General features: G+C 42.1%; 1 protein-coding gene across 2 annotated transcripts; it reads right to left on the bottom strand.

Annotated features, from left to right (window-relative positions):
• Nucleotides 1-2,120: 2,120 nt before the first annotated feature.
• On the bottom strand, nt 2,121-11,779 carry sil1 (SIL1 nucleotide exchange factor). Of its 2 annotated transcripts, none has more exons than XM_034115745.1 (12): nt 11,639-11,779; nt 9,252-9,378; nt 8,697-8,823; nt 6,590-6,695; nt 6,400-6,493; nt 6,134-6,220; nt 5,465-5,560; nt 5,253-5,374; nt 4,314-4,410; nt 4,069-4,233; nt 2,665-2,829; nt 2,121-2,560 (listed from the first exon to the last, which is right to left on the bottom strand). In XM_034115745.1, exons 2-12 carry the CDS (start codon nt 9,345-9,347, stop codon nt 2,363-2,365), a joined length of 1,353 nt encoding a protein of 450 aa, XP_033971636.1. In that variant the 5' UTR covers nt 9,348-9,378; nt 11,639-11,779; the 3' UTR covers nt 2,121-2,362. The 2 variants fall into 2 exon arrangements, with proteins under 2 accessions (XP_033971636.1, XP_033971635.1); XM_034115744.1 differs by having other exon boundaries at nt 9,252-9,362.
• Between the last annotated feature and the right edge of the window lie 476 nt (nt 11,780-12,255).

The following is a 12,255-nucleotide window of genomic DNA, read 5'->3' as shown; positions in this document are numbered from 1 at the left end:
TACTAACACTGAAGTTCTGCCACTGTCTGTGTTTAAGTGGATGTCATTGAAGACCTTTACAAGAGCAGTCTCAGTGCTGTGGTTTGGTCGAAAGCCTGATTGGAACACATCCAAACAGTTATTTAAATGCAAGAAGTTACTCAACTGTTGAAAAACAACTTTTTCTATGATTTTACCTAGAAATGGCAGGTTTGATATTGGCCTGTAATTGTTCATTACTGAAGCATCTAGATTATTCTTTTTTAAGAGCGGTTTAATGACTGCAGTTTTCAGGGCCTGTGGAAAAACACCTGAGTGAAGAGACTTGTTTACTATATGAAGTAGATCTGAGGCCATGCAATGAAAAACATGTTGGAAAAATCCTGTTGGAATAATATCAAGGCAGCAGGAGGAGGATTTCAGAAGTTGTATAATGTCCTCTAGGTTTTTATCATTAATCTGATGGAATTGTGTCATGGTGTTTGAATTGATTTTAGGTGGACACAGGGACAAAACATTTGCTGTACCTGATACCTTATTGTGCGTGGGCTCCGTCACATGCTGAGTCAGTTCATAGTTATCAAGAACACAAAACAGTTCTTTAGCCCCTCTGTCCTGGGGGTTGTCAACATGGATGTTAAAATCACCAACAATGACTAAACGGTCAAAGTCAAGTTTGCTGCGTTGTGTACACACCATAGACTGTATATGGTACACACACATCCTTATCAGGCTTCGGAGACAGCAGATGCTGTCTTGAAGGGGGGGGGGAGGTGGTGGATGTTTTGGTTTGGATGATTGTGGTAGGCATGGTGATGAAGACGGGGGAGATGGTGCGCGTCTCTGCTTCGGTGACTGTGGTGGGCGTCGTTGAGGGGCGGGGGTAAAGGACATGCTGCCAACCCTGTGTATCGCCTTCATGTTTTCAGTGAACTCCAGGAAGGAATTGGTGGCAGCCCTGTGTATCTGTGGCTCAGTGGATAGTGTGCTGGACTTCTAATCAGGGGATAGCAAGTTCGAGTCCCACTGCAGTCAGCATGTCGTTGTGTCCCTGGGCAAGACACTTCACCCCAAATTGCTCCTGTGGGGATTGTTCACAGTACTGAATGTGTGTAAGTCGCTTTGGATAAAAGCGTCTAACAAATGACATGTAATGTAATGCATCTCCTTCATGTGGTCATTGAACTCCGGGGGGGGGGGGCGAGGATGAAAGGGTGAGCGGAGAGAAGAGAGCGCTGGGGGATGAAGGAAGAGTATCCTCAATGGTGTTGATAGGGGGGGTGAAGGGCGGTGGAGACTCCTCCATTTGTCTCATAGGTCTCCCATAATCAAAACATTCCTCAGGCGGGTGCAGTGATACTTCTTCATGGTTTGATGTGTTCAACACATCACGCAGAAAACCATGAAGAAGTATTTCACTGTGTTGTGTCTTTCCCCTGTTTTGATTCTTCTTGTCACTTGTCCTGAAGTGAAGTGTAAAATGAGTAGCCTACTGACTGTCTAATAACAGTAACAGATAAACATCTGCAAAAAGTATATTAACACATACATTTTGAATTTCCTACTCCATTTCTGCCTATGATTCATGTGTGTTTAAGGTGTTAATATTACAAAGATGGTCAAATATATTGATATTATCCTTGCTTTATTGTATGCTCTGCGAAAAATCTAGTCCACATTTGGTGACATTCTGATCATTATTTCCAGAGATGCATTGGATAAGGCCAACACGGCCCCCTTCAGAGGAGCCTACATTTTCACTATTTTTGGCAGGGGTATCTCAACTTTTAGGGGCCTTAGTTCCTCTACTAATATGCTTACACTACTTTTTGACAACTAGTGCAGTAACTATGCTACGCTGCTGAAAAGCAGGAGCAACTATTGCTTATTACTAATATAAAACGTGTCGCCAAAGTGTGCACGCTATTTACAGAACATTTAAACAAATGATCCCAATGCAAAGTGGTGGGGACAAAATTGGCCACTTCCAAAAGTGGAGGGGACATGTCCCCAGCGTCCCCAGCACACACACATTCCTGAATCACATGGCTTCATGGATTAAAGCTTTATCTTCTTCTCAATCATTTCTGGTTTGTTTTGTAGGTGGCATTCCAGGCAGGAGATCCATAAACATAACACCATCATTTTTAAATAATAATTTATTCTTAAACTCTGAAAACAGAGTCAAACATTTTACAATGACAACACCAAAAAGAGAAAAGGTTATTCTGATCCCAAACCCACAATCTGATGCCACAGGTCCATCCTGGTTTTGAACTCAGTAGATGAAGTCTCGGGAGTTTGTCCTTCTGTTCATGGTTACTTCAGAAGTCTGTGCACTCCTATCTGTTTGTAGAGCTGAGGCCACTGAGCGCTCCTCTGCTCATCGGAGTTTGACGTGTAGAGCGTTTATAAGGTCCATCATCTCTTCAAAGTATTCGTTCTCCTCTCCTAGGATCATCTGGGACTGGATCATGTCCTGGTACTGTTCTCTGAGCAGGAGCAGCGAGGCCTTCAGGGAGCTGTGAGAGCGGTACTGATCCACACACACCGGAGCCAGAGCCAGCATGGCCCGCAGAGCCTGGGGGGGGGGGACGACACACACACACACTATTTATTTGACTGAAACAAACACTGAAGCCTTCCAGCCTCTCTGTTAATCATGACATTTTCTCAGCACTGCACCTTCTCTCTGAAGTCGTGCTCGGTGGAGTCCAGCAGCTCTGGGATCAGACTGCACCACCCCTCCTCCAGCAGCCCCTCCCTCAGAGACACCAGAGAGTACTGCCGCAGAAGCTCCTGGTGGGAGGCGTGCAGCCCCGGGTCCAGACCGGCCTGGGAGATCAGCTCCTGGAGCGGGAGGAGAGCAGCGTCACACACTGATTCACTGCCACCAGAACACTGTCTGTGTGTGTGATGGCAATCATTTATTCATTTCAATGTACTTGTATTATTATTATTATTTGAATTATTTCAATACAATTGAAAAGATACAGAAATATAACTGTTAACAAATAATAAGCTGGGAAGGATGAGGCAGAAAACCCACACTTATTGGAAGCCTCTACCTCAATAATAATACAATTCACAATGTTTTAGAGAAGATTCCCAAAATCATATGAATTCAATAGTGATGGCAAACGTAGGAACAACATACAGTAAAAACAACAATATGACTCACAAAATGGTATGCGTGTGTGAAGGGGATGTTGGGGTTTTACCTGCAATGACTCCTAAGCAATAGCATACTAAATGTGCCTATGAGTGAACAGCAGATACATGGTCATTTAGGTGTTTCTGTGACATTAGAGGAACAGTGCTAGGTCAGGTTGGAAAAGCCACCTTTAATGGTATTACAACTGAGTGTGAGTATCGGGGTTAATGGTTAAGAACAAGCCCCTGTCCTAGATGCAGCAGTGGGATGTATTAAAGTGCAGTAACTCAAGTACTGTATCATTTTGACTACTTTATACTACTACTGCACTACATTATTGAAGCACATATTGCACTTTTTACTTGCCTACATTTATCTGACAGCTTTAGTCAGTTTTCAAATGTCTAACTGCCGTTTATCTGCATCGTCCCCTTTGCTGTGACACTGTAAATGTTCCCTCTGTGGGACGAATATAGTCTTAATCAGATTGTTAGCTAATACGAAATGTAAATACACCAATAAATAAACATTGACCAATCATTCTAGGTAAATACATCCAGCTGCTGTATACACATCTGATTCAATTAGCTCCACATTTACCAGCTGGGATGAATACATGAATGCGTCAATAATCATAATGCAGTAATTGAACATATATGATTCTGAAATTAGCTATTGCACTAAACAAGTATGTGTACTTTTGATACTTAAGTATATTTTAAAGCGAAACCTTAGCGTTTTTACTCAAGTATGGCTTTGAATGCAGGAGTTTCTACCGATCATCTGAGAACTGTTTTGTAACCTGTAAGTGATGTAACCCTTTTAGACGCTGTGTGTAACTGGGGGCCACAAATACAAAGAGTGTGTTTCTGTGCATTGGTTTCCTAACTCCTCATGTCTGAAGAAAGCAGTTTTGATATTGCGACGACAGGTACCTTCTCACTGATCATGTCGTAGAGCATGGTGACGATACGAGTGCGCAGGACCCCCCCTCGGTCCCCCCTGAACAGCTCCGACAGCACCTGCAGCCCTCCCCGGGACAGGAAGTGGCGCTGGGCGAAGGGGAAGTTGCGTAAGAGGGAGGCCACTGCAAAGAGAACCTGGAAAGAAGAATATCCCAAATGAAATATTACAGCTCTCCTTCACAACACCTCACTGAAGTGCAGCTGTGTGTGAGCACCTTCTTCTTGACCCACAGCGGCTGATCTGTGGCCAGCATGGTGAGCAGCGTCTGCAGAGCCCCCCCCTCCATGGCCTTCACCTGGACCTCCGGGTTACTGCAGGACAAAACATCCGTCAGTCACCACCATTAAATCCTCTCTGAGTGTGAGCATAGCTTACAAGAGGCAACCTTTGGGAGAGGGTAATGAAACCAACTCACTAAAGGGTCATTTGAATTTTTCTTAAAAGGGGGACATGTAGAGTAAAAGCAGTTTCGCTAACAAAATATGCTGTATTTTTATTAATTATTTATGCAAATGAAATCAAAATAGATGAAGAAATATCAGGCAAGTATTAAATAATAGTACCAGAGCATTTCCACTGAAATAACATAGCTTAATACAGTCCATAGACAGCACACTGTGTGTAAACCTGAAGCAGCTGCTTGTTATGAGGTAGAGATGGGACTTGTAGTCAGAGACGAGGAGAGTTGTAGGCAGTGTTAACTTCACATTTGAATATCTTTTGTTTAATTAGATTTGTACTGAATGAGTGGGGGTTTGAATACACTACATTCACAAATTCAACACCACACAAAATGTCACTTCCTCCAAAAAAAAAAATACATTAAAAAAAAATGAACAAATATATATGAAAACAAATGATAAATACATGAACTAAAGAATAACAAGGTTGATGCAAAATGCATCCCCACTCATTGAAAAATATCCATCTACAGAGCTTTGTCAATTGTGTTCCATATTTAGTGGAATTGTTTTCCTTTATTACTCTCTACTGACATTGTTGTTTCAATGTTCAAATAATATTTCATTTCCCAGGTGCTTCCTTATATTTCCAGTTTTACAACATCAACTTCTTAAACAAGGCGTTTGCCCTCCAGTTGTGTTTCTTATTGTCTGGGTAAAGACACCGTCAGGTCAGAGCGGGGCGGCGGTACCTGGACACAGCTGATCCCAGGACGAAAGCGGAGCTCTCCTGCAGTCTGAAGTCAGAGCTGTTCAGGGTCTCCACCACCAGCTGCAGCCCCCCCATGGAGCACAGGTTCTGAGCGTTGTCCACCTAACGAGCAGAGGAACAAAGGTCAATCTCAGAATACATGAGTCCGTGTGTGTAAGTGTTAATGTGTGTGAGTGTGTGTGTGTGTGTGACCTGATGCACCAAGTACTCCAGCTCCAGCAGGATGCTCAGCCTCTGCTCCGTGGTGCTGCTGCTGCTGTTAAACTGCTCCAGCAGACGCCTCATTATCTGCACAACAACAGTCATTCAGCTCAACTGCATACTGAAGGACAGCTGGTTATAACCAGGCTTCAACATTTTGATTACATTTAGAGCATGGCCACTTTAAGCAGGAGGTGTCTTTATGTCAAACTTGAGCTCTCTGCTTGCTGGAAGCTCTGTCTCCACTTCAGTAATGGTTCAACTAAAGCACTAATAATGCTTTGATTAGACCTTATGGTCTGTGTTCACTACGTGCCCTATTCTAAGCAACAGCCTCTCTTTTGAACTGTTTCCATTGAGAAGAGAGCCCATGCCGTCACATGCACACTGCGCCCAGCGTCTTGATTTGGAGCGGTCGCACAGCTATTTTGTGAGGCCGCTCCGAGCACTGGAAGAAAACTGGAAGAATACTCGGAAATAATAACACTTTTTTAGAAAAGCGCCTGTGACAGTTTACAACACAACAGTTTACAGCTAGAAATTCTATTTATACAAACGGATAACAGATTTTATTTTACCCAAGGACATTTTCCCAGATAGCTCTCATAAAAAAAAAAGAACCTCTCAGTTTGTCCTGAATTTCTCTAATGTGTGATGTACCTGATCATCCGTCTGCACCAGCAGGTCCAGCTCAGCCATCTCTCTCTTTAACTCCTCCATGGGACGGAACCGGGACGCCACCGAGTCCTGACACACACACACACACACACACACACACACACACACACAAATAAGAACATTAATACATTATAGTAGAACAAATATACCATTCTATAGAGGCCATAACACATGTATGGCAGCTTTTCCACTCAGTGCACAGTGTGTCGCTAGAGTAATTAAATATCCAACATGCACTGTGCGGTTACCTGGTGCTCTGCGCTCTCCGGCTTCATGTCCTCCTTTATCTTCTTCATGACCCGTTGGAGCTCCTCCGGACTGATGGAGGTCTCTTCTGTCTCTCTGCTCAGATACAACACATTCACAGTCACTCTCTCACAGCAGCAGACTTCAGATCAGCTGGACAGGAAGTCCTGCAGGTAGAGACTCTGGACCTACCTGTGCTCCTGGTCCAGGTATTTGAGCTGCTCCTCTCCCAGCCGTACCTCCCTCTGACCCGTCTGCAGGTTCAGCTGCACATGAGAGCCTGCGGGCACCGCCTGACCTGCACACGCGTGCACACACATCATCATACATCAATATCTTTTTCTACTTTTTTTTTCATGAATCACATATACAACTTCTAATGTATTCAAAACTACCAAACATTCAATCATTGGCAGGATTTTAACCCTTTAAATTCCTGTTTAATTATTTGAATTATTTCATTTTTTCTTACGAAAAAACACAAAACATAATTATTTTTCAATATAATAATTAGTAGAGGGATGGAACTTTGGTGGTTACTAGAGTCTTGGATGTGTCAAAGATTAGCAACAAAATTGATTTCACTGCATTATTATTTTGTACGTAGTGTCAGATACTACCTCTGGACACCTTCGTGGCAAAAATGTACACGCCCATAATAACTTCTATTAAATCATCATATATCAATATCTTTTTCTACTTCTTTTTCATGAATCACATAAACAACTTATAACGTACTCAAAACTACCATTTTCGGTTTCGATTTCAACCCTTTAAATGCCTGTTTCATAATTTTCATTATTTCATTTCTCTCAAAAATTAAATCAGAAATTAAATAATTCAAATAATGAAACAGGCATTTAAAGGTTTAAAATCCTGAAAACTATTGAATGTTTGGTAGTTTTGAGCACGTTAGAAGTTGTTCAAGTGATTCATGGAAAAAAAAGTTTAATAAAATATTGATGTATGATGATTTACTAGCAGTTTTTATGAGCGTGTACGAGAGTATACAAAACATGTAAGAGTAAACGACATTGGATTTCAAAAATTTGACTCAAAAGAAGACTTCTTGCAAAAATCCATGCCAAAAGCTGTAACACAGCTGAAATGAACACCAAATCAAAAAAAAAAAAGTCAGGAAAAATGTACAAAAATGCCCGAGGAGGGCACAAGGGTTAAATCAACGTTTTGTTTTTGTTTGTATGATTTACGGATAATCCAGTGAATGCTGGGAAAACGAGGAGAAGGCGTATTATGAAGGAGATGTCCGGTCGCCAGGGTGTGTGTGTGTGTGTGTGTGTGTGTGTGTGTGTGTGTGTGTGTGTGTGTGTGTGTGTGTGTGTGTGTGTGTGTGTGTGTGTGTGTGTGTGTGTGTGTGTGTGTGTGTGTGTGTGTGTGTGTGTGTGTGTGTGTGTGTGTGTGTGTGTGTGTGTGTGTGTGTGTGTGTGTCACTGGCATTTGTTTTCAGAAGATATTATGATAGTGTCGTTCGTTCCGGTGCACTCCCGACAGCATTTAGCACTACATCGAGATTAAGATTAAACTAATTTATTTTGGGAACAGCCGCATATATGCCGGTGTCGGACAGACAGAAACACACCGAACACACAGAGCTGAGCAGAGCAGAGCACATACACACACACATCATGCGCCTTGGTGACTGACTGGACATCTCCTTCATAAAACTAATAAATGGGGGAGTAATCGGGCAGTTCGATGTGTGTAGATGTGTGTGTGGTTAACACGTAGCAGCCTGCAGTCACTCTTAAGCTGTTCTGATTAAGTTAAACACAGCGAAGGCGGTGCGTAAAAAGGCACAGCTCTTTACCGAGTATACGTCCCGCTGCCTCCTGATGCTGCAGCCATGTCATGAAGTGAAGGAGGGTTTCCTTCTATAAAACAGCTGCGGGCAGCAGATACCGTGAGAGTCCCGGACATTAATTCATAGATCAAGGCAGACTGGTTTACTCTCCTGTTTTGCCAATCCGGTGCTTAAACAAATAGCTCTACACTCCTGGCCGACATGTCCTTAAAATGAAGTCCGAGTTTGAAATCTATCTCAAATAATGTATGCACCACCATTTCCCCACATAAACATAACAGTCTGCAATCAAACGGTTGTCTCCTGTGCGCTCCTCTTCCTACTTAGCGCACCGGTAACATTCTCGTGCGCACAAGAGGCTGAGACCTTAGGCTGAGCCGCCGAATCCCTCGGAACAGGGACCGGTCCGCGGACCGGGGGTTGGGAACCCCTGTGTTAGATCAAACAAAGTACCTCTACAGTCCTTCAGTATTTTACCTGGTTTGAGTGTTTGCCACTCCTCTGTAGGCTGGACCACCTCGAAGTCTCCTTCATCTCCTACATCCGTCACCTCCACTTCTCCTTCTCCTTCAGTATTCTCCACCACAGCTAGGGCAGAGTCAGACTGCAAACACACAAAACTAGATCATGTATTCTCTGGTGTACTGGCCAACAACTTTTTTTAAAGATATGATGAAAAAACAAACAGTTTGCTTTAAATGACACTATAGTCATCCTCAAGCTAGCTTGCAACTGTACTACTTGTCCTTGGACTGTCTTGGATCAGAGACCTAGCTTCCATCACCTTGTTTGACATCTTACTGGCCCTTGAGCTGCATACACCAACATGTGTGTACCCTAACAGTATGTACTGTTGCTGAAAGCTGGTAAGATTCACAGCTTTCATCAAATATTCAATATTAGTCAATTAACCTCGGAGATCTGGGAAGACCCAGTTCCTGACTGATAATATCACTAATTTTACATCAGTAAAAAGTGTAATTCCAACATAACACATCAAGAGAAAAACGTGTATAATCCAGTATAAGTCACCTTCTGGCTGAGAGTGCTGGTCATGTGACAGCAGAGCAGCAGGAAGAGAGCCAGAGAGCTGAGAGGAGCTGCAGAGCGGCTGGGGATCAGCTGCATGACTGAACACAGCACCTGGATGTGTGAAGAACTATCATTCAACGATTCAAATGTTACCACAAGTATACCTAATTGCTGTTCCTGATTTAAAGTATATTTCAAATGTACTTTTAAAAAGGTCTAATTAAAAAAAGGTACAAATAAATAAATACAGATAATAAGTGAACATAGAAATAGCATTTGATTGTAAGTGTATTGTAAATTGTATCCATAGAGTGCTGTTAGAGGTAATTTGAAAATACTTTTAGTGGCAAGAATTTGTTTTAAAGTATCATTTTGGTTAGTTTTCTTTATTAAAATGTACATCATTAGAAGTAATTAAAAGTACTTTTACAAGCAGAGAACTTTTTAATCTGCATTTCCTACAATCTGCCTGATAAAGTGTCCTTGGGAAGGATGCTAACAAAAACAAGTTCTCCCTAGGTGCACACTTAATACGTTAATAAAGTACAATAATAGTATTTAAAAAGTATGACATTATTCAACCCTACCTCCCTCTAGTCAAAACACATTTAATATATATATATATATTCTTTAACTGTATTTGTAACATTACAAACACTGGGGGGGACACCTGAACACTGAGCTTGACCCCCCTCCCCCTCCAGTGGCCCCCTCCAAACAGACATGTTATGATAATACAATTTGTGATAGTGCTGAGTGAATGTTTTTTTCATTGACAGAAATTCTGTCACCAAAACACAAACATCAATCATAGCATTTCATGTTGTTTTGCTTGCTATGACTTTAAACTGAACCAACATTTTGGAATCTTGAACACTATCTTTTTCTCCTTTGTCCAAAATTAAATGTGCCCCTCATTAAATATCTGGCCTCAGCATGGCCTACATTTATTAGAACATAAAGATAGGATGCTCTTATGTGTGTATTATCATCCTGTGCGCGCCCCCGCCTCTGTGTGCGACCAGCACATGCAGTAACATGTCAGATAGATACAGATACAGACAGGGCCGGACTGGGACAATAAGTCAGGCCGGGAATTATACACCCAGCCAGGCCACAACCAGTTTTTCTTTGTGCCATTTTGCTGGATTTATTTGTGAATATTTACAGCGTTGCTGCCCATAGTGATAGCCCTATAGTTTAAATCTACTAACCAATAATAAACATATGGACAGGGGTTACTATTTAAAAAAATGTGAAAATCTATTTAGGAATCTATCCATGTGAACATATTTTAAGTGGAGATGGACCTCAAATCCTTTAGGGGGGTCCGGGGGCATGCCGGTAAGATATTTTACATTTTGGAGTTAAATGCATCAATCTGGTGCATTTTGAGGGGAAAATAAAGAGACTAGATCTATGGAAACACGCATAGGAAACTGCACTGTATACATTTAAATAATCATAAAATCATAACAACATGGCCATAACCAATAACATACCATATCCAATATGAAAAAACATTGAAACTTGTTTATTTAGTTGTTTTTGGTTCATTTATAGTTGTGAGTGTGTCTGTGCTCCTGAACCAGCCTCACCTGTCTCCCCCCTCTTCTCCTCTTTGAGGCAGCAGCAAAGACTAGTTTTAGCTCTCAACAAGTTTAAAAAGTTAACATTTTTTTTATTATTATTCATGCATATTTTACTAATCACTCCCCCCTCAAATGGAAATATGTGTTTACATAAATGGTGACCAAACCGTTTGAGACCCACAGAGATAACTTAGACTAAGTGAACTATCTAAACACTCAGAGTCCTTTACCTCACCTGAGCTGTAGTTATCAGCCTCTCAGTCTGACAGCAGAGGACTCTCCCTCCACCTTGTTGTTGAAACAGCTTCTTATATCCGCTAGCGCAGCTAGCTAGTACCAGATGCTAACAACAACAATACACGTAACCGGTGCGCGCGCTCTCTCTCTCTCGCTCGCTTGCGCCACACATACACACACCCTCCCGAGCTTGAATGACACACAGAGACCAATCGAGGGCTTTAGTGTATGATCTGTATGAAAGTGGCCATGTCGGCAGGCCACATCATGTAGACAGCCAGTCACCCTCTGTGAGGCAGAGTCAGACCCACATTTGCGCAGCGTTGCGTTCACAATACATACATAAACAAAAAAAAATCCTCAGGCCAGCAGGCCACTTAACAGGCCAGACCATAGGGAAACCTCCCGGTCCTCCCGATGGCCAGTCCGGGCCATACAGATAGTGACACTTTGTTGACATGTCTGACAGCTGAGAGGAGAGCAAACCCTGTAGCATTTTAGAGAACTACCGCATTATTAGAAGAGAAAACAGCAGCAGTAACTTTAACAACAGCTCACCTGTTTGACTGAAACAGAAGAGACGCAGAAAGAAGTCAGAAACGCGCTGTCACTTCATCTCATGGACGTAAAGATTCATCTAGAGACCTGCCGAACACTGTGCTTCCCGCATCCTCACACTGATTAGCTCTCATTGGTCCACGTTCTTCTTCTTCTTCTTTGTGATGTACTGGCGCTTTGCAATTGGTCCCATGGATGTATAATAGGAACGGATTGGTCCACGACGGTCTTCTTCTTCTACTTTAAAAACCATACAGCCGCTGTAAAGCTTCACTGACCACTACTGCCACCTGCTGTTAGGGAGCGGTTATTATTCCATATGGCTCTACAGACATTTAACTGATAGTGACAACAAGCATAGCGTTCCAATACCTACCGTACTATTTAGAATACCAGGGAAACACTTATTATGCATTCCCATACTATTAAGTACCTTATAGGTTAGTATGCCAGAGAAAGATATACTATGTGTTCCAAGTATACTGCAGAAATAAAATGATACATTTAATTTGAACTGCGTTCCGATATCTATACCGCTGTACTTTATTGCTTAGTATGCTAGAGAAGATTTATTGTGTTCCATTTTTAAAGAACCGTTCTGTTTAGTACCACTCGAA

This window comes from Trematomus bernacchii, unplaced genomic scaffold, assembly GCF_902827165.1.
Source record: "Trematomus bernacchii unplaced genomic scaffold, fTreBer1.1, whole genome shotgun sequence".
NCBI classification, from domain to species: domain Eukaryota; kingdom Metazoa; phylum Chordata; class Actinopteri; order Perciformes; family Nototheniidae; genus Trematomus; species Trematomus bernacchii.
Note: the sequence above shows the minus strand (reverse complement) of the source record. Positions and strands in the feature narration are given on the sequence as shown.

Excerpts from the sequence above, each read along its gene's own strand:
- sil1 (XM_034115745.1), bottom strand. The coding sequence starts at position 9,347 with ATGCAGCTGATCCCCAGCCGCTCTGCAGCTCCTCTCAGCTCTCTGGCT. Across the intron at positions 6,696-8,696 it reads GTGGCAAACACTCAAACCAG|GTCAGGCGGTGCCCGCAGGC; the intron begins GTAAAATACTGA and ends ACGCGTGTGCAG. Across the intron at positions 6,221-6,399 it reads CGGAGAGCGCAGAGCACCAG|GACTCGGTGGCGTCCCGGTT; the intron begins GTAACCGCACAG and ends TGTGTGTGTCAG.